Source organism: Citrus clementina, unplaced genomic scaffold, assembly GCF_000493195.1.
Source record: "Citrus clementina cultivar Clemenules unplaced genomic scaffold, Citrus_clementina_v1.0 scaffold_6, whole genome shotgun sequence".
Classification (NCBI taxonomy): Eukaryota; Viridiplantae; Streptophyta; class Magnoliopsida; order Sapindales; family Rutaceae; genus Citrus; species Citrus x clementina.
The window spans coordinates 12,300,513-12,322,499 of record NW_006262139.1 but is presented as its reverse complement, the minus strand read 5'-3'; the positions used below and the strand labels follow the sequence as shown (position 1 = coordinate 12,322,499).

The 21,987-nt window shown below is 33.1% G+C and overlaps 3 protein-coding genes across 3 annotated transcripts; 1 reads left to right on the top strand and 2 right to left on the bottom strand.

Annotated features, from left to right (window-relative positions):
• Nucleotides 1-1,168: 1,168 nt before the first annotated feature.
• Nucleotides 1,169-3,756, top strand: LOC18038899. Its single transcript, XM_006428895.2, has 6 exons — nt 1,169-1,453; nt 1,707-1,842; nt 1,948-2,032; nt 2,132-2,179; nt 3,133-3,233; nt 3,349-3,756. Exons 1-6 carry the CDS (start codon nt 1,273-1,275, stop codon nt 3,479-3,481), a joined length of 684 nt encoding a protein of 227 aa, XP_006428958.1. The 5' UTR covers nt 1,169-1,272; the 3' UTR covers nt 3,482-3,756.
• Nucleotides 3,757-4,017: 261 nt separating this feature from the next.
• LOC18038898 (pentatricopeptide repeat-containing protein At2g37320) lies at nt 4,018-5,861 on the bottom strand. Its single transcript, XM_006428894.2, has one exon. The coding sequence runs from the start codon at nt 5,761-5,763 to the stop codon at nt 4,144-4,146; it is 1,620 nt and encodes a 539-aa protein (XP_006428957.1). The 5' UTR covers nt 5,764-5,861; the 3' UTR covers nt 4,018-4,143.
• Nucleotides 5,862-18,938: 13,077 nt separating this feature from the next.
• LOC112097355 lies at nt 18,939-21,189 on the bottom strand. Its single transcript, XM_024182549.1, has 4 exons — nt 20,855-21,189; nt 19,603-20,750; nt 18,993-19,512; nt 18,939-18,942 (listed from the first exon to the last, which is right to left on the bottom strand). The coding sequence occupies exons 1-4, from the start codon at nt 21,187-21,189 to the stop codon at nt 18,939-18,941; spliced, it is 2,007 nt and encodes a 668-aa protein (XP_024038317.1).
• Nucleotides 21,190-21,987: the final 798 nt, after the last annotated feature.

Sequence of the window (21,987 nt, the reverse complement as noted above, 5' to 3'; positions counted from 1 at the left end):
AGCAAGTCCAAATTATTATAATATAATCTAATAAAATTCTACTAATTGGAATAAGAAAGATAAAACAAATGGCACTCTATCTAAAAGAAATAAAAATTTTGAAAAGAGTAGGAAAAGAACTTAAACTCACAAAATGACTACTAAAGAAATAAAATTTCCAACTAAACCATGGGGGCAATATAGCTTAGCTTTGTCTCATCGCAAACTTTACAATGATATATTATTAGCCTATAACAAACACCAATAGCTCAAGTTATATCATCAAAAAGACACCCTACTCAACCTATACAACTAACCTATATCAGTTCCCTTCACTTAAGAAAGAACTCACCCTCAAATTATGTCGGCACAATTCCTTATCATCTAAATTGTACTCAAACAAATCAGACACATTAAATATATTAAACATATTTCAGATTATCTAATTATTAACATAATTTTGACTATTAAGTTAGTAAATCCTTAGCTATTAAAATTTTCCTTTGATCTTAGCTTACAAATAAAATTATTTTTTTCCCATGCTTTGAGGATACCTATGTGGAATCTTTTTTAAAAATTGATTTAAGAGTGAATTTCGAATTACCCTTTCTTGAATTGATAATCTTCAAATTACCCATTTATTTAAACATCATATTACCCCTAAAAGTAGTTATCTTTAATGATTGACTGTTGTTGACTTATTAAAATATGAAAATATCATTTTTTTTTAACAATTTTGTTAACTAGCAATTTTAAATTATCTCTTCTTAATTTCAATTGGTTGGCCATAGGTTTGGTATCCACAAGTGTAAAATGAAAATTTTTAAAGTATTTACGTGCGTGCTATAAATATTTGAAATATTTGTGTGTATTTTAAAAAATTTAAAAAGATTTAGGCCTATGAAAATTAGCTTACATTATATAGAAGTTTGATCTTTTTTTATTAATTGATTGAAAGGAGAATGTAAAAATATTATTTTATCTTTATGACGGTAAAAAATAACAGAGAAATAATATGATATTTTAAAAAAATGATTTAAAGATTACCAATTCATGGTAGGATAAACTGAAATTTACTCTTAATTTAAAAAATGCCTCGGTTTTGGGAAAGAAAGTATGGCCATAGGCCCACTGGTCCAATTCAGTTTGGGCCAACAATTTGGACTTCAAGCTCCCAAAACGCAGCGGATCATCATCGACTCGTTACGGTCAGTACTCCCCACATGCCTTTCTCCCACAAGTCCCGGCGACAGAAGCCATCGCAAAACCCTGATTACTTATTACTCCAAAGCCATGAGCCTTCTTCGAAACGCAATCAAATCGAGCGTTTCGCTTAGAACGATTAAGCCGATTCACAGCCTCCCGTCTCTTCTTCGTCAATCACCGAAACATTTCTCGACCGAAACAGAGGCACCGCCGCCGCCGCCGCCAAATGATGCGTCAATCGATCTGTTTCTTCAAACACCAACTAAAGGTACTAATTCTGTCGCATTTTTGGAATTAACTTGATCGCATTTTTCGCTATTTTGTGTCGAAATCAGGGTTTAGGGTTTAGGGAAAAAATAATTCACTTAAGGAATTTTATCATTTATATGAATTTATTTTGTTTAACTACAGCTATATATTTGTTTATTTATTTATTTATTGAACCGGGGTTCCTATATTCGGAACTTCGACGACAGAAAAAAAAATTATTTTTTTGATTTTTTTTTTTGCTTTGTTATTAGGTGTGTTTTATGGGAAATTGTTGGGCATATCAAGGCAAACACTGAAGAGTGATATAATCAACTTGCTTGAGGGCTGTAATTTGACGCCAGATGATCTCAAAGTCAACTACACCCGCAACTATATGCCCTTTGCAATGTATTTGCTCTCGTTGCTTTATTTTATATGTTTTCTAGCTGGAATTTTGTTTAGAAATTTTTATGCTTGATTTTTCGTTTTCTAAATGTTCTCTCTTGTGATCAGGATGATGCAATTCCCTTCTTTTAGTGCATATGATAATGCATTTAGGCTTATTGGGAGAAAGGGCCGCTTGTACAGATTGGAAAGGGTAATGCTGCTGCTTATACACACGCCAAGTTTTGACAGATTATGTTGTTTTTTACCATAAATTTTTTATAGGTCTTATACTTCTGTGCTTGAATATCAGGCTGAACAGAGTGAATGGGATATTGTCATGCCCTATAATGGAAAAACTGTAAGTAATGTTCTTGGTTATATTTATTCTTAAAATAATGATAAAAAAGGGTTCTCAATTACTCATGCCTCTTATATGTTACTGTAATTAAGAGCACCCCCCCCCCCCCCCCATATTTACTGTTCTGATCATTCTGATCATCTGATGTTTACAATATTTCCCTGTACTGATCTTAAAGAAAAAACGAAAAAAAAAACGAAGGCTTGTCCTACAAGAAGTTGTTGGCTGTTGAGGCTAACTTGTGAGGCTGGCTGTTTGATGAGTTGTCTGAAATCAGCAAATCACATGAATTGGAATCGACAGTCTAAAGGAGATTGGGTCATTGATCACTGGGAAAGAGTAGCATCTGTGTCTTGTCAGTTGTGATACGAGATCATATTAACATAAAAATTAGAGGAAGTCACAATTTTTTTTTTTTAACTGTTGTGAGATTCTATAAGCCACTTAGCCAATTCACATTGTAAGAGAGGAAGCTGTGCGCCATGTGGTAGGATTGTGGTACTGTGTTAATATGCTGGCTGTATGACAGGCCCTTTCTACTACAACTTTCAGTTTTGCAAACTTTACTATCGCTCTTGCTCGTAGAATTATCTTTTAAGTCTTTAGAATAGTATTTTGTGAATATCAGTAGTGTGTGGACTTTTCTGTGCCATAAGGCAATAATTCTCTCAAGCAACTGTAAATCTGTGTTTGTGTTGGGTTATTTAGTATTATGGATTCTGAAGTCTGTTGAGGCTTACGGGATACCACTTTGTTGTGTTTGTGTTCCTGTACCTGCTTCAGTCCTCTAATATGTAGATATTAGATTTGGTAATTGTGGTGCTCTCTGCCATATTCATAAAGTTTGAAAGCTGCAACTTAGTGCATTGTGACTCTCCAAGTTCTTTGCATGTAGACATTTTCCCTGATACATCTAAGCTGGTGCTAACTGTATCTCATCTGCTGCTTTTCAGGTTTTACTGCAAAATGTTCCTAGAATTGCTGTTGCAGAAGATGTAGAACGCTTTCTCTCAGGCTGTGAATACGAGGCATCCTCCATCAGTTTTATGTTGAGGTTAATGCCTAGTATTTTACATTGCAGTTGGACAGTATTACAATGATCTTTGTTATTACCTTCATGCATTAACTTCTTTTCCTTTTTTCTATTGTTTCCTATTATATTATTGCAGGCAGTCACTCCCAGATTCCATTAAATGGGCAACTGTTCGCTTCCCATCACAGACACAGGCAATGGATGCATTCATTAGGAAGAATAGAGGCTTCTGTCTCAATAATCAAGTCTCGGTGCGAGTTCTGCAGTAACTGTTTTTTCCTCCTACCCCGGCTAGGGTGGATTTGTGCACTGATGAGCCTTGCTGATTTTTTCTTATTTTATCTTTTGCCTAATAGAAATTTGAAAATTTTATCTGCTTGTTGCATATACATTTTAGATCTCAGTATTTTTGTCTGGAAACATAAAACATTTCCGATGTTTCAAGTATGAGAAAGAGACCGCATCAAAAAAAAAAATATATGAAAAAGAGACTAGTATCCACTATGATTTTGTGAGATAACTGTATCCATTTTCTTGTTAGTTGGTTGGTTGGTTGGTTGGTTGGTTGGTTGGGTCTGCTTGTGTTATTTTATTTTGTATATTTGATTTTATCTGGGCGAAGGTTTTCATGATTTTTAATTTCTTTGACATTTTTCTGGTTTTCTAGTTTCTGTACATATCGCCAAATCCAGTCATATCTATTGGGGATGTTTCCATCAAGTCTTTGTATACTCCAATAAAATCGTTATATGGTAAACATTTATTTTTAATTAATCAATTATGACAGTACTTGAGAGAAGTGAACTAAAAATTTAAATCAGTGTGACATGATTTTACTGGATGTTCTTATAGAGGCAAAATATACATACATTAGAACAAATCTGGTACACGAAAAACTGCACAGTTGCAGGATTGTAATTCAGGAATTTGCTTATTTATAACTCAAAAGGGTTGTCCTTTTATGTGAAGCATCATCAACCTCTTCCTCGTGCACCTCGAGCACATAGCCCAAAGTTTTCATTTGGTCGACCAGAAAATCTAAAACAGGAAGTATTTCACTCAGCCTAGTATTCGACTTGTCTTCTGCCCGAAATCTGTAAACAACATTCATAATCTCAATCCAACTGCACCCAGGATTTGTTTTCAGCCCTTTATCTTTCATTAATTTCCTCACTCTTGCCGCCTGATCCCAGCACCTTACACTTGCATAAAGATTCGCCAACTGCACGTGGGTAGCAGCACATTCTGGTTCCAGCAATAGCCTGCTCTCCGCAGCCTCTATGCCAATCCAAACACCCCCATGAAGCCTGCAGGAAGAAAGCAGAGAACCCCATATAACGGCATTGGGATATATAGGCATCTGTTTAATGAAGTCTCGAGCCTCTTCAAGTAATCCAGCTCGGCCAAGAAGATCAACAACACACGAATAATGGTCAAGTTCTGGCTTCAAACCATGTTTAGCCATTGAATCGAAGTAAACTTTGCCCTCTTCAACCAGACCTCCATGGCGGCATGAAGAGATAACACCAAGGAAAGTTATGGCATCTGGTTTCACACGTTGTTTCATCATCTCTTCAAAAAGATCAATCGCACGCACTGCAAGCCCATGCTGAGCGTACCCAGCTATCATGGAATTCCATGATACAATATCTTTACCATGCATATTGTTGAATACATAAACTGCCTCTTCAACGTTACCACACTTGCAATACATTGAGATAAGAGAATTAGCAACTTGAATATACGAAAAGAAACCCATACGAATTGTCTGACAATGAGCACTTCTTCCCTGTCCAAGAGCTCCACTGCCCGTGCAAGCACTCAGAATACTTGTGAACGTAAAATCATTGGGCTCTAACATTGAATTTCTCATCATGCGATAAAGCTCCAAACACATATCAACCTGCCACTCTTGTGCAAACGCAGCAATGATGGCTGTCCATGAGACTACGTTCCTAACGGGCATTTCCTCAAACACTTTATATGCATCAATTATTACCCTGCATTTGCTGTACAAAGTGATCAAAGAACTCCCTACATAAACATTTGCAATAAACCCAGTTCTTATAGCTAAGCACTGGTACGGAGCACCGCCACGGATGTTCCGTGTAGACCCACATGAAGTCACAGCAGTTGACAAAAAACTCGCATCAACTTTCAGCCGTTCCCTGTGCAAATCATGATGCATGGAGATTAATTTCTCCACATCAACAACAGGAGTGTCAAGCAATTGATCAAACACATTTGACGATCCAAACGTTGAATTTGTACCAGTGAAATCATGGTTAAATTTTTGCGAATCGAGATGTTTGGAATCTGTTTGTAGAAAGTCCTGAATGAGCCGAAGATGGACTTCGGTCTTTGTACTGTCCCTAGTTCTGGGCGAGATGATATCAAGGACTCTCAGAGCCTTGTGTAAGCTCTTACTTGACGATATCTGTTTCAATTTTTGTGAACAGAAAGACCTATAGATGATTGATAGAGTTTTGAGACTTTGTAAAGCAGAACAGGGTTTCTTCTTTCTACATGTTTGAAGAAAAATAATATTCATACCTGACAAAACCCCATGAAAATATGTAGCCTATGATCCATTTGGGAACTTATCTAAGGGCTTACAGCGTGGTCGTGCTTGTAAGCATGTGTGTTCTAATGCCAGCGTGGTCGTGCTTGTAAGCATGTAAGTATCTTGCCGCCACCTTCGGTTTAATTAATTAATATGCAATTGGGATTAGGGTAAGCATTAAAAATATACAAGGACAAAACTAAATTTTTTAATTTTGAAGATAGTAACATTCTCTTTTTCTTTTCTTTTTTTAAAGAAATGCATCTAAATTACAGGTCTGGCTATAGTGCCCCTGTGACACCATACCCCTACTTTTTATCATTTTCTTATCAACTATTATGAGTCATAGATTTAACATCAAAGTAGTTCAATGGCTTAGATGGATTTAATAGGTTATTAGCTCGACAATCCCTATTGTTTGCTTGCTCGTTAAAAAATAATAAAGTTTCAACATTTTGAAATATAACTCCAAATCGTTTTAAATTTTTACACCTAAGTCCATTACCTAGTTTGACTTTTTTATAACTTATTTTAAAATTTGCATTAATATATATTAATTATTTAATATATAATATATCTATATATTATTTAATAATTACTATTTACTATAGGATAAATTTGACTGCACACTAAATAAATTGACATCTATTACTCTGCTCTTAATATTTTGAAATGTGATTAGCTCATCCTCATCTATTAGATTTTTTATTTATTTAACCATCAACCACCTTGATCATATAGAATTTAATTATACCCCTATTAAAATTAAGGAAGAAAAAGATTAATTACCATCACAATTGTTTCCAAAAATATTTTTCTCATTTTGGTTCTAATCATTATAATTTAAAAAAAAAATTGCATACAATCACTGGTAATTTTATTGTTATGATTACAAATAAATTGCTCAAAACTTTCTATTTCAACCACCGAACCTTTTACCCGCTTCTAGACATGAAGAATTTAAAGCTATAATTTCTAGGTGCAATGGCATTTACATATGCTATGAGACAATACTCAATAATAATATTTTAATTTTTAATCATTACTCTTTTTTCTCTCTCCTCTCTCTCTCATGTCCCCCCATTTTCGTTCATTTTCTCACTTCCTAAACCATTATAAAATATATTTTTTTAGATTTTATTATATTAGAGAATTATATTTTGTGCATGATCAAATATTAGAAAATTTAATGAGTGAAAACTAAAATTAAAGGATAAGACTATTTGAACCTATAAATATATTCATTATATGAGGATAGTTTAGGAATAAAAAATTTTAAATGAAAATATGTTTGAACTTTGAAGAGTAATTTTAGGAGTTAGAGTAACGAGTTAATTATAATTTTTCATTACATTTGAGTGAAAATGTAAATAAAAAAGAAAGTAAGGAGTTAAGTGCAATTTATCAACAACAAAAGACAAAAAGTGAGAGTATGGTATCAGAGGGGCACCGTAGCCGGACCCCTAAATTACATCCAAAACATAAATCTTTCTTTTATAAAGGTAGAGGGTAGACAAAATTCAAATCAATTTATCAATTAAAATTATTTGAAAGTTGAAACCCACTTGATTAAGTCTGTAGAGACCCCAAAACAAATCTAAAACTTCTTTATTTTAATGATTTGGATCAAAATACAAACCCAACAAATTTGACAAATAATATTGCATTCTTAAAAATGATTATTTATTTTACCATTTCTCAACGACATCGTGATTAATACAACAGCACCGCATTTACCACATAAGTTGGTTCTTAAAAATAGTAAATCAAACAACAAGTTCTATAAATAACGGCAATAATTTATATAATCATTTTGTATTTGTGTCATGTTTTAAATGAATCTTACCAAATTTGAACTGATGCGAACACGATCTATTTATTATTCATGTAAAAATATTTAAACACAAATTTGACGTGTCAATTTAATAGTGGTTGAATTCAAACAAAAAATAATCCAGAAAATTTCATCGCAGGATGCATGAAAAGATCAATCTTATGAACAAAGTTCATACCAGATCATTTATATCAGAGAAGCAGTTATAATGAGATCAGAACCTATATGATTACGAGAAATTCCTACCAGTTTTTGCCATTGCCATTCCCGTTAGCAGCTCCTTATATGTGCTGTACCATCATCATCTAAGTCATCTTCTTCTCTATCTCCATGTAAATAAACCCATAACTTTGTATTTCCATTGTACTGTACACAGGGATCATTTTCATAATGCGAACGATCAAGACCACGGCTAACAACCTGATTAAGTTGTTCATCAGAGATATCCTCGACAATATACTGCAAGTCACGCATAAGTATACAAACATCTGACCTGGTACCTATATTTTCGGACAACCTGGCAGCTGCATCCCTCACAAGACACAGCACGGTGACACGAGGTGGCCGATCTGTTTTAAGCATAAAATGGTCTATGCTTTTGATGATGGCTTGCCAGTGCCCCTTCTCATAGGAGCAACTGTGGATTTTCTACCATCTACTGCCGTATATAAAAAAGCTCTTTCTGGAACTGAATACCTGAGAGCTTCCTCAATATGGAAATAAGCTCTTTGTTCTACGGAGCCTGAGCTAATAGTGGCTGTACACTTCCGAGGCCTTGCACTTTTTAATCTTTGCTCCAAATCTGCAGTTTTTGGCATTGAAGTCATAGGTGGTGCAGGAAGGCTTTTAATTTGCTGAAGTGTCTCTCGAACACTTCTCAGCCAATTAGCAAAAGAATCAACTAACTTTGCAAGCATTATGCGCGGGTGACCCCAAGCTTCAACAGATACCTCTTCCTCAATGGCTTCATCTGGCTTATAGGAAATTGGACCAATCCAGGACCAACTCTTTGTGGATTTCACATATGAAGTCAGTGGTTGCCAACCCTTGGCACCTAGAGGTGCTAACTTAGAAGAAAATATATGCGAAGCTCCTCCTACTAAATCCTCAAGTGGCTCCCGCACTTCAAGAATACAAGGATCTATGGGAGTTCTTCTCACAAGTTCCTCCCCAAGATGCTTGCCAATTACAGAAGTATCTTCTTCTGCATCTGGCACGACCATTGCTGTGCGAATGGCAGAGAGAAAATGCATAATGGAGAATGGGAATCCCTTATGAACCTGGGGCCATATTGGAGGTAATTCCATCTTTCCTAATGGTTTTGTTTCTGGCACTGCATCATCCCTAGCTCTTCTTTTTGACAAGAATGAATTAGCATTTAACCCATAGGAAGAGCTAGCATCCGTTTTTCCTTTCTTCAAACCATGGTTCAAGGGCCTTTCTTGAATGGAAGTGACTACGATCATATTCAACTAGCCTAGACACAAATGGTACACTTGCTTTCTTCTTCTGCTGCTTTTTCTCTCTTTTACTTTTGAATGATGACATCATTGACATGCCTAATGGATCACAACCGAATTTCAGACAAGGTTTAACATGTTGCCATCCTTTGTTCTGCAAATTATCCTCCTCAACATCATCACCATTCTTGTATTTTGTTGAAAGAAGAGAGGGTTCATTCACAAATTTCTTCTTCTTCTTGTGTAACCTATCACCATTTTCCTCATATTCAACTGAAGACTGCTGAAACTTGTCAAACAGCTTGGTCTTTAACCAGCAGCTTGAGAATGGTTACTGCAGGTACTTGTATCATTCAATTGATCTATTAACACCAAACTGCTTTGCGTCTGATCGACATTAAAGTATAATCTATTCCTAGGCAATCCCAAACTCTCATTTGCCAGTTCCATCAAAGCCAGAGCTGCATCAATGCAGGTTGATAGTTCCACACCGTATTCTCCTTTCACTCGACCTGTTCTTGCATCATTAGCAACCTCAAACTTATTTCCTTGCACTACCTCATCGGGATAAGAAGGATCCCACTCAATACTATCTGACTGATTGCGAATTGTTTTGCACATATTTTTTCTAGAACAACGTTGGCTTGATAAATTTTCCATCTGCGAAATGTTCAACCTCACAATCTTCACTTTCCCAATTGAACTTGGTTCTCTTTGTTTCTTGGTTTCAAGATTACATGCATATGCTTATGTTGAGAAGAGACATTGGGAATAGACTGGTTGCCCATACAATAAGGTAAAATCCATCCAAAACCAAGCATTTGACAGTCAAGATTAGAAATATACATATACATACATACATACATACATACATACATACATACATACATAGTAGTTTTTTTGTTCGGAATTTTAAAGTGCAGGAAAATCCGGGAAAGATTTAAAAACGCACAGCTTTAAAGGCTTACAGTTTTAAAACTTTTCCGGACTATCCCGCACTTTAAAATTTTGGATTGGAACATACATACATACATACATGTTCCAATCCGGAATTTTAAAGTGCGGGAAAACTTTAAAACCGCATGGTTTTAAAGGCTTAAAACTGTACACCTTTAAAGTCGTGCGGTTTTAGAACTTTCCCGAACTTTCCTGCACTTTAAAATCCCTGATAAAAAACTATTATATATATATATATAGGGATTTTAAAGTGTAGAAAAACTTTAAAACGACACGGCTTTAAAGGCTTACAGTTTTAAACTTTTAAAACCATGCGGATTTAAAACTTTTCCGCACTTTAAAATTTCGGACAAGAATATTTCTATATATATATATATACACACACACACATATCAATTACAACAATGATGCCTCATTACTCGGATAATCAAGCAGAAGGATGTGAAAAGATTGAATCAAACGATTCCTCATTACCCATGACATGATCAGTAAAAACAAAATTTTGCCGGCCTCACAGGTTAATACAACCGTTGGGCATAAATCAGAATCGCATTCAATTTGGAATTAAACAAAACAAAGCATAGAAGACTAATAAAAAACATTGGCGAATATGTGTTATAATATAGAAATTAGAAAGTAGACAATGTACTAATTGATTCTTGCATATACAAAATGAAGGATAAAATCACTATGTCGAATTCCAGAAAGAAGAGCCCAGTAGTTCTAGACATAGTGAGGGTATGACGCTCTAATCTAAAACAAAGATTAGATTATGCAATTCTAAAATTGTCCTACATGAAGTAGATATCCAATAAGTACAACTGTGTCCTCTCATATCAGATAAGCTGAACTAGAACATGCAATCTCTGTATACGTACAACAAAAGTTCCAAACTGACAGCTAAATTATGCCCTGTTATCAATTCTTTAAAACATATCTTTATTTCTTTTTTTTTTCTCCCATTCATTGAGCTTATAACAGAAAAATCCCACCAATTACACCAGCAATCAGAGATATAAGAATAAAAAAAGAAAACCTCTGACGAGATTATGGACACAGCATTTTTCCTTAGCAAACAAGCAAATATATAGTGAAATGAAACACAGGAATATTATAGAAATGGAGAAGAAATATACAAACAATGAAAAGGTAGGCTAAAATAATCCATCCTCTGTTATCGTGACTGAAAATAAACTGAAGAACAAACCCAATAACTGAGAGCTGAAGAAAAGCTCTGACAATGGAGCAAATCATCTCTCCTTCTAACCCAAGCTTCTGTAAAAACGACAACAGAACAGCCAGCAGCACAACCCCAGTGGCAGCCAGTCAACATCCATGGTTCCCATTTAAAAGATTTTTGAGTTGAGCAGGCCTCTTCGAGTAACTTACGATGAATGAATATTCGTGGGACTTGTTCCCTCTTCAACTTTAAGGTCCCCAACCAATTAGTCTCACAAAAATGCAAATTACTATTTAATAAGATGAGGAAATGTCGTTTTGATAGAAACGACCTGCCTTATATCAGAACTAGGGACGGCAATGATACCCGTAAATTTGTCTAAATCCGCCTGTTGTGAGTAATTTTGTGAATTACGGGTGCGTTTCGATATTAGAAATTGAAACTGACACTACATTGCGGGTATATTTGGTATTAGCTAAATATCTTATGGATATCCGCATAGATATCAGCCAAATCCGTAACTTTTTTTCCTAAATTTTTTAATGCAATTTTAACTGAAAAAATAATTAAATCTAAAAATATATAAATTAAATAAATGTAAAGTGCAAACATGTCATGTGTAGTGTGTGCAAGTTGTAACTCATAACCTAATCTAAAGAAAACCCAAATTATTTCATTTTCACCTGTGAACAGCAGCTGCAAAACCTAACCTTTCAAACTATTTCCCTTTCACCCGTGAGCCGCAGCCACACACCTATGAATTTTTCATGGCATTTGTGTTTTTTTTTAATAGATTTATATATTTCATACCTAAAATTGAGAAATTGTGCTGGATTAATGTTGAAATTTTAATTTCCTATTTATATCGATTAAATTTAGAATTGAATATGTTATGTGAAATTTTAGGTTATTAATATAAATTGACATATTGAACACTTGTGATTCTAAATATGAGAACTCGTAAAAAAATATATCGGATACCATTGCGGGTCTGATACTTGTCAAAAATCACAGCGGGTGGGTTTTTTTTAAAAAATTAAAACCCATAATGGGTGTAGGTGTGGGTTTAATAATTTAAATTTTGTGCGGCTCCAAGTTTTATAATAGCAAACTCACTACGGGCAGTATCCATTAGGGGTGTTCAGAATCCAATCTGATCCGCTTAATCCGTCTGATCCGTGAAAATCCGATCCGTATAAATCCGATCCGTGGATTGATGGATTGGATATAGATTGGAAATTTAAAAATCCGCAATCGTTGGATTAGATATGGATTTACTTCTGTAAATCCACAAAATCCGTGAATCCGAAAAAAAAATTATTTATTTATTTAGTTAAAAAATATTATAAATTTAATTAAAAATATTATAAATGTGACATTACATAGTTACATAAGCACTATAACATATCTTAGCCATTATCCAATAATAATATAAAATAAAAAATAATTAAATAATCAAATATACAAATATAACTTGTAAAAATTGTAAAACAAAATAAAAGCAAAGTCACACGCACTAGCAAAAGCAACCTAACATAATGCAAGTCACCAACAATTTGGAAACAAAAAACCCTAACCTTCTGCGCCGTCACACGCACTAGCAACACCCAATACTGGTTTGATACACTCAACACCGATTTGAAGGACGTCGGTCGCGCGATTCCGGCTAGAGCAAGCCATCTTCTTCCCCGAGTCCATCGAGCCACTTCACAATCACTGGTTCCAACCGAACAATTGCACTATCACAACCTTCAAGACCGTCACCTGTATGGCTTCTCTTGGTTCCCATCGTTGACGGCTCTGTAATCACCACTTTTCGACAGGCACAACAGCCCTGGTGAAGGATCAGACTGTATTTGATTTCAAAAACTTCGTCATTTCAATTAATTGTGGCTTTATTTGAACAATTAATTTCGGTGTTATATTAATGTATTATTTGTTATATTAATGTATTATTGTTACTTTATTTGAACAATTAATCTTAGTGTGTTATATTTTGAAACTTTGAACGTATTATTGTAGTTTTATTTGAACAATTAATCTCGATGTGTTATATTTTAAAACTATGAATGTATTATTTTATCTTTATTTAAACAATTAATTTATTTAAATTTTATTCAATTTTTAATTTAATCAGTAGTAAATTTATTTTTATATTAGATTTTTTTTATTTCATTAGTTCATGGTAGGGATGGCGATTTGGGACGAGATTGAGACATATTTTTGTCCCATAAAAAAATTTAGGAACGGGACTGAGACTTTTTTTTTATCTCACTTGCATACACGAGACGGGAGTGAGATTGACAAATTCCGTCCCATCCGTCTCATTGCCAGCTAAGAATGAGAATATTTTTCAATTGGGATGGGATCCTGCAGGATCCCATCTCTTTTGGGACGGGATCGGGACATATTTTTGTCATAAAAAAAATATAGAGACGAGAATGAGACGTTTCTTCATCCCACTTGCATATACGGACGGGACTGAGATTGGTAAATCCCATCTCATCTCATCCCATTACCAACCCTAGTTCATGGATTGGAGAGAACTAAAAATTTTTAATTTAGAAACTAATGCGCAAAATGGTAGATTAGATATGGATTGAGTTAAATCCGCATCCGATCCGCAGATGTATGGATTGGATTTGGATTGAATTTATTCAATCCGTGGATTTGATTGGATTGAAAAATTATAATCTACAAAATCATGGATCGGATATGGATTGATGTCTAATCCGTAAAATCCGATCTGTGAACACCCCTAGTATCCATTATCATCCCCAATCAGAACACTTGCTGGAGTTGGCAAAATCCGGATGCGGGTAATATCCGCAACGGATGCGGGCGGATATTCAGGATATCCGGATCCGCAAAAATTAAAATTTAATAATTTAATATATAATTTAAAAATTTAATAATTTACCTAATAATATCAAATAAAATCCAATCATAATTTAACAATGAATAATTCAACATGAATAACATACAAATAATCTCATAAATCTACAAATAAAATTTAATTTTTCATTTTTATTTAATTTTAATGCATATTTTTAATTTAATTTTTAATTTAAAATAAAATTCAATAATTTACCTTATAATATCAAATAAAATTCAATCATAATCCAAAAATTAATAATTCAACATAAATAAGATACAACATCATAAATTCACAAATAAAATTTAATTTTTGATTTTTGATTTAATTTTGAATTTAATTTTTAATTAAAAATAAAATTCAATAATTTACCCAATAATACCAAATAAAATTCAATCATAATCCAACAATTAATAAATCATCATGAATAATATAAAACAACATAATAAATCCACAAATAAAATTTATTTTTAATTTTTTATTTAATTTTTAATATATTTTTTAATTTAATTTATAATTTAAAATAAAATTTATCCAAATCCAAATATTCGGTTTTCCAAATACATTTTTATCCGGATCCGGATATAGATCCGTGTGGATCCCTATCTTTCACATCCAAATTCGTATTTTTTAATATGCGGATCCGAATCTTTCATATCTTTGCTGATCGGGGCCAAATTCGAATTTATTTGACATCTCTACTTGCACACACGTAGAGTTGCTATTTGAAGAAGAATCATAAAAATCATATTCATAAAATCAAATAGAATAAAATAAAAGCCAAGTTAAATCAGATTACGTGGCAGCTTTTGAGTTCACAAATGCCTCGCTGTTTGAGAGATGGATGACGCCGAAAGTTAATGGACGTACATACGACTTAATCGAAACAATTGTTTTGCTGGGTGGGGCCTATATTGTTTGGTAATCCCAATCTGTATTCCAATTAACGTATCATTAATAGAAATTCATTATTTTAATTAAAAATAATAAAACTTAATAATTATTTATTATTTAAACTAATTAAATCATAACGCATCATTTATTACGTTGGTTGAGAGTATTTCCAACTAAGTGAGTATATTATTATTGTTTAAAAATTAAATTATTTGATATGCGGTCTCAGCAGAACACTTAAGCACATAATAAATTTATGAATTAATCCAGTATTGTCACTAGTAATGTAACTACCATAAGATGAATATCATTACTCACTAAGTGCAACGATTCAAAATAATTTTGTGTCTATATTGAAAATTTAAATTAACAACAAAATCCGTGACCAATCCATATTTTGTGCAATCTGATTATTCATTTTATTATTTTTAGAGAAGCATTACACAATTTGCACTTAAATATTCATTTAATATTGCAAGTAGGGTAAAAGCCCATTTAGTTCTTGTATTTTAATATTAGTATCTATTTAGTTCCTATATTTTTAAAAATGCCTCAAAATATCTCTGCCATTAAAATATTGATACCCATACCGTTACTTTTTATTTCTTTTGGCTTACTTTTACAATATTACCCTTTTCTAATATTTTTTTGTTTGGACATTAATAAAAAGAAAATAATTAAATTACCAATTTAACCCTAAAAAATAAAAAAATTATATTAATTTTTAATTGTCAAAAATTAAATTATTACTTTTTATTTCTTTTGACTTACTTTTACAATATTACCCTTTTATAATATTTTTTATTTGGATATTAATAAAAAGAAAATAATTAAATTACCAATTTAACTCTAAAAATAAAATAAAAAATTATATTAATTTTTAATTGTAAAAAATTGTATGCAAACCACCAAGTGTGCAAATGGTGTTTGCAAAAAAATTAATATAATTTTTTTTTATTTTTTAGGGTTAAATTGGTAATTTAATTATTTTTTATTAATGTCCAAATAAAAAATTATTATAAAAGGGTAATATTGTAAAAGTAAGCTAAAAGAAATAAAAAGTAACGGTAGGGGTATCAATACTTTAACAGCAGGGATGTTTCGAGGCATTTTTAAAAATATAAGGACTAAACAGACACTAATATTAAAATACAGAGACTAAATGAGTTTTTATCCTTGCAAGTAACAAAAGTCTTAAACACATTTCTATGTCCTGTAATTCACGAAAAATGTGAGAGTAGAAAGGCAGCATTTAGTCATTCCGTCAAACATTTGGCAGGCTAACATCATATCGTGATTCTATAATGGCCTTTTTTTTTAAAGATTTTTGTCCAAAAATTTATATCCATAGCATTGGAATCGAATTTGAAGTATGTCCGGAAGACTTGATTTTAAGTATGAGTTATAATTTCCGATCCGAAGCCAATTCTTACGGCAAATCAAGCATGTGAACTGAAAGCAAATTCACAAATTTAATAAGGGAAAAGGCCACCCACACCCCAAGGTTTGGTTAAATAGTCACACATATCCCCTTAGTTTCATTAATGATCAACTCTATTAATTTCATAAATAACTATTATACCCTTTGATTATAACAGCCCAAATAAATATAAATATAGCAATAAGATAAAATTAATAAATAAATATCATACGACACAAATATAATGAAAATTATTTTTAATATTACGTTATTATTAGTCTTTCCCAACGGATTTTATTAACATTGAAATCTATCAATCTAAAAATTGACTTCAAAATTTATACTAATATAGAAATAATTAAAATAAATATTGTAAATAAAATAATATAAATTTTATAAATTATTGCAAATATTAGGTATAATTACTTTAATATTATTAATATGTCAAGTAGATTTCATTATTATCAAAAGAATATAATAGATTAATAATGTTAAAATAATTTATAAATTTTATCTTATTATATATATATTATATTATTTTTATTTTTATTTATTATAAAATTTTATTTAAAGTTAATTATTGGGTTATCATAATTAAGGGTATAATAGTAAAAAAATGATTTTTGTGACAATTTATGAAACTAAGTAGGGATGGCAAAAATCCCGACGGGGACGGGTACCCTCGGGGATTTTCCCCAATCGGGAAGGGTATGAGGATAATTTCATACCCAATTTCTTATTCGGGGAAGGGACGGAGAATTTTTTTTACCCAATTTCTTATTCGGGGAGGGGACGAGGATGAGGTGGAATCCCCATCCCCTACCCATTTCCCCATTTTAATTTTTAATTTTATTTTAATTTTTTAAAATTACTAGTAAATAAATTATAAAATTGTAAATATTGGTAAAAATACAAAAAAAATCAAAATATTTATATTATTAAACTTTTAAGCCTAATTAACTAATTAAAATCCTAAATTTTTATTTAGGACATTAAAAAGACCGAGTAGATTCTATTAGCCCAAAAAATTTTTAATTTTAATATTCTTTAAATATTTTAAACTTAAATCTATTTTTTTATTTATTTTTAGATGTTATAATTGCCCACAGCGAATCACAATTTTAATATCTAATCTAATCTAATATTTGCTCTTAATTTGCTCCGATTTAACTATTGTATTGTAAAGGAAATAGTCCACATTTATAAAGTGCCCACGCCACTATTGAAAAAGTTAATTTTGAAACTAAATTCGATTTTATTTGTAACAATTTTGTATTAAACTATTAATTTGTTCATGATAATTTGTAAAAAAAATTTGTATCTCTTGCATATTGCGTTACTTACTAATTTAATGTATGTGACTTTTGTAATTGATATTAATGTAAGATATATTTCGAACTTTACTTTTATTTTAATATGATTAACTCAAAATCAAAAATAAAAATAAAATGTATTAGTTATTCGGGGATCGGTAATCATCGGGGATCTCCTGTTATTATTCGGGGAGGGAATGTGGATTCTCTCAAGTAATTCTGACGGAGACGGGGAGGGAACGGACACATACGCAAAATATCGGGAATGAGTACGGGAAGATTAGTCCCCTCCCCTCCCCTCCCCATTGCCATCCCTAAAACTAAGGTAGTGTGTGTGATTATTTAAATAAACTTTGGGGTGTGGTTAGCCTTTTTCCATTTAATAAACTCAAATAGTATGAAAAGGATACTGCATCAATTCTGATTTTACTAAATTCAATCGTGCATATTGGCATAAATATATCATTAGCATGCTTTAAGAGAAAAATAAATTTTCAGTAACCGCAAACAACCAATCCAAAGAAACTGAAGCTATAACGTACATATTTTACAATTCATGAACTAATTTGTTAAGAAAGCATGCCGAATCAGAAAATCAACCAGCGATTTAGACATTCGTTCATGCTTTACACCTGTAATCATGCCTGATATTCGAACAAATACACAAATTTGTCATGGAAAATGAATAGCTTAGTGGTTTTTTTTTTTTTTTGACACAAACAGGAATGTATATCTGATTCTGTTGCATGTGAAATTTTCAGGCAGAACAATGTACATGGATCAGCAAATTCAAGATAAATATATGATTTAACCGACTTAATCGAAGCATGATTAAAAGGTGGGTGAGTTTTGCTGATCTGATTCCGAGTCTTCCTCCATTGATCTTGAGCTTGTTTTTCATTCCCAAGATATCTGAAAAATGTTTTGAAAATGACAAAAGGAGGGGTCACTTACCCCTGCGAAAATACAATTTTGCCCAAAATTTGAAATGTCTTATAAATTAATTGAACAAATTAATAAGATAAACATTCTATTTTGAAAAATTAATAACAAAACACAAGTTTCTTACCTTGATTGGGAGAATAATTTGAGAAAATGGACGAATACTAGTGGAGTCCCCATTTTGGAGCTGAATTGAAATCATCCGTGAAAAAAAGGGAATCACATTTCTCAGCCTCCGCATTAGAGTCAGGCAGAGTTGATATAGATCGTAACCCCAAACCCAAGCGATCACCTTGCTCAGGCTCCGAATTCCATTCAGGCACAGTCGATAAAGGTCTAAACTCCAAATTCTTCACATGACCACGTTGCTCAGGCTCCAGAACAAAAGGCAGCGAAGGAGGAGACATGGGGAAAAATTGCCCCAAATCAAATTCAGACAGAATCTCTATCTCCAACTTCTCGTGACCATGTTGCTGAGGCTCCAGATTCCGTTCACACACAGTCGATTCAGGACCTAACCCACAATTCAACTGACAAATTAAATTCCTATACTCTGGTATAGCAAACTCATCATTGATGTTGTTGTCCGACACATCCAGATCCTTCAAAAAATTTTGAACATGCTCGTGAGAATATTCAGGAAGTCCACTGATTCTCTGAAGGTCAATCGGCTTCAAATTCTTTGATTTAAGCACATTAAATTTTTCCATCATAGTCTTGTTCATGGTTGATTCATTAACAGATGGATTCTGGCAAAAGGTAATGTGATCACATAATGAAGTAGAACAAGTTTGGCCCAAAAGCCGTACAGCAATTTTCTGCAGTAGTGGATAATGATCACCATAACAGTCCCACCACTTCCCTACAATTTTGCAAAACAACTGAAACACAATAAAAATTCATCCAACAAGGAAATGGTTAAATGAATGCAAGTTAAATCAACAGAACTTACGAGGATGGAGTGTCTTTAACATTGCCATTGCTCCTTCATTGAACAAATCTGAGTCTTTCCGATAGTAGAGTTGCACTTCTTTCAAGAGATCTTCCCTTTCAGTATTAGAAGCCAATAAAATTAGACTGTCCGAAACCATTTTAATTTTATAGTCATGACAAAAGTTCAGACCACACGCGTTTGCAGGGTTAAGAAAACCTGCAACTTCATGTACTGGTTGGACTAGACGACTTCTCCAAGCTCTAAGCACCTCACTCCAGTCCTTACCATCTAAATGCTTTTTGAGTACATCTTCTACACTCTTCAATGCTTCATTTAAATATCCTGAAGTTGATTCATAATTGTCTAGGAGTTCAAGAACTTGAAACACTGGCTGCAAAACTTGCACTACCTTTTTCCCATTGCTCCAAAATTCTGTAGAATATTTTTGCACAAACATAGCCGCATCATTTTCACTACTCAACCCTTCCCCTTTGTGAGAAGCAGGAGCCATTGTTATCGGCAATGGTTGTAACTCTTGCTCGGTTTGCAAAATTGAATTAAGTATAGAGAATTCAATGGCAATCTTATACTTTTCCCTGCAACTGTATTCCTTATTTCTTGGATGCTGCTGCTTTCTTGGCAACTGTAAAGTGTTATTATGCTCGAACTTGTCTTTGAAAATCTGCTTTGCCGATTGAATAGTCTCACGAATCCAACGAACTTTAGAGCATATGTGCAGCAAAATTTGCCACAGTTCACTGGTAGCACATCTAGACAGGTATATCCAAGCGTATTCCCTTTGAATCACCTCTTTAACTTCAGAGAAAAAGTTGTCTCCTCTGATATCAGTAAAGCAGCACTCCATACAATTTTTAGGATCATCAAGGATTACCTGAACAACATTCTCAGGCCCCAACTCTTTAATTATACGGCATACATTATTTTTAAAACTACGAAATGTCAGCCCTTCCTCCGGAATTCTAACTTTCTCTAACAAAAACCAGCCACCAGGTGAACATACAAAAAAGTTCAGACACTCAAGTTTTGAATTTATCTCTACCTCAGATATGATCAGCGTACAACCTGTTTTAGTAAATAACTTCTTGGTCTTTCCAATGTATTCCTCAATTTCTTTTCGGCATCTAGGTTCTTCTGTGATTGGAGTTCTGAATCAGTTGGTAATTCGTAACCATGCCCAACTTCTATTACGCTTCTCAGCAAGTCATCCAAATATGGTGCATCCACTGTCAATTTGTTTCAATCTAAGAACCTGCCAAGTGATGTAATAAATTTACTTTTATCCGTCTTACGTGCCCCTGCAACTTTAGGTTGATGAAAAGTCTTAGATTTCTGTTTTGGAGATGAAGTTGAAACAATTTTTGTTTTTCTACTTCTATCTGAAGCTTGAATTTCTTGAGATACTGCATTTCGAACACTCTCAGGAACCTTTGGACAAGGTTCAATATCATGCCTTTTAAGCCCAGCGAAATGGTATCTCATCCTAGTGATGCCCGCAGCATAACTCGTTCGACAGAACTTGCACAAAAGTCGATCATCTTCCAAGACCTCGATGTATTCCCAAATTTTATCTTTCACTCTTACCATGTTTGCTTTTTATTCTATGTGAGATTGGAAAGAGGAAAAAAAGAGTAAGTTAATAAGGAATCCAAATAAAGATCCATTATAAATCAACAATGAAATGATTGAACGAATTCCAAAGTAAACAAAAATTAACATGGTCCCTAAGTCTAAGATTTCACAAGTTGAAGGATATGAAGCTTAAAATGTAATCCTGTTCTAAAAGTTGAAAGTCCGCATGCTGGCTATAGAAATTATATGCGTGAATGAGAAAACAAAATACAGTATAAGGCAGAATTTAAAATCAAGCCAGCCCAAGTTCACAATGAGCTACATCATTTTCAGTACTCAACCCTTCCTCCTGTTTAGAAGATGCACAAACAATTGTTAGCAGCAACCTGTAATTCTTTTTTGACTTCCAAAATTAAATTAAGGATAAATATTCCAATGGCAATCTTAGTCATACCATTGCAACTATATTCCTTATTTCTTATATGCTGCTCCTTCCATGGGAGCAGAACAAAGTGATCTCATGCTAGAACAAATATTTGAAAATCTTTTTTGTCAATGGAGTAGTCTTATGAATCAAAGTTCTCCAAGTTTTATGAACACCAAAATTAAAGTCCTCTCCTTCCAACCCCCACCACAACCCAAGTTAACCATTAGGACATTGAGATGGGTCTGTAAAAGATACTTCCTCAGGATCGTCCCCAAGCCTTCCACAAAAAACTTATCCTTAAATCAGAAAAGGATTCAACCATATATCTTCACTATCATCAAGAAAGAATTGAACAACAGACCAGGATACAGTGTTGAACTGAACTT

Coding starts and splice junctions, on each gene's coding strand:
- LOC18038899 (XM_006428895.2), top strand. CDS start 1,273: ATGAGCCTTCTTCGAAACGCAATCAAATCGAGCGTTTCGCTTAGAACG. Junction 1,843..1,947: donor AACTATATGCCCTTTGCAAT/GTATTTGCTCTC, acceptor TCTTGTGATCAG/GATGATGCAATTCCCTTCTT. Junction 3,234..3,348: donor TCCATCAGTTTTATGTTGAG/GTTAATGCCTAG, acceptor ATATTATTGCAG/GCAGTCACTCCCAGATTCCA.
- LOC18038898 (XM_006428894.2), bottom strand. CDS start 5,763: ATGAATATTATTTTTCTTCAAACATGTAGAAAGAAGAAACCCTGTTCT.
- LOC112097355 (XM_024182549.1), bottom strand. CDS start 21,189: ATGGTAAGAGTGAAAGATAAAATTTGGGAATACATCGAGGTCTTGGAA. Junction 20,751..20,854: donor TTTATTACATCACTTGGCAG/GTTCTTAGATTG, acceptor CAACTGATTCAG/AACTCCAATCACAGAAGAAC. Junction 19,513..19,602: donor GTTAAAGACACTCCATCCTC/GTAAGTTCTGTT, acceptor GCAAAATTGTAG/GGAAGTGGTGGGACTGTTAT.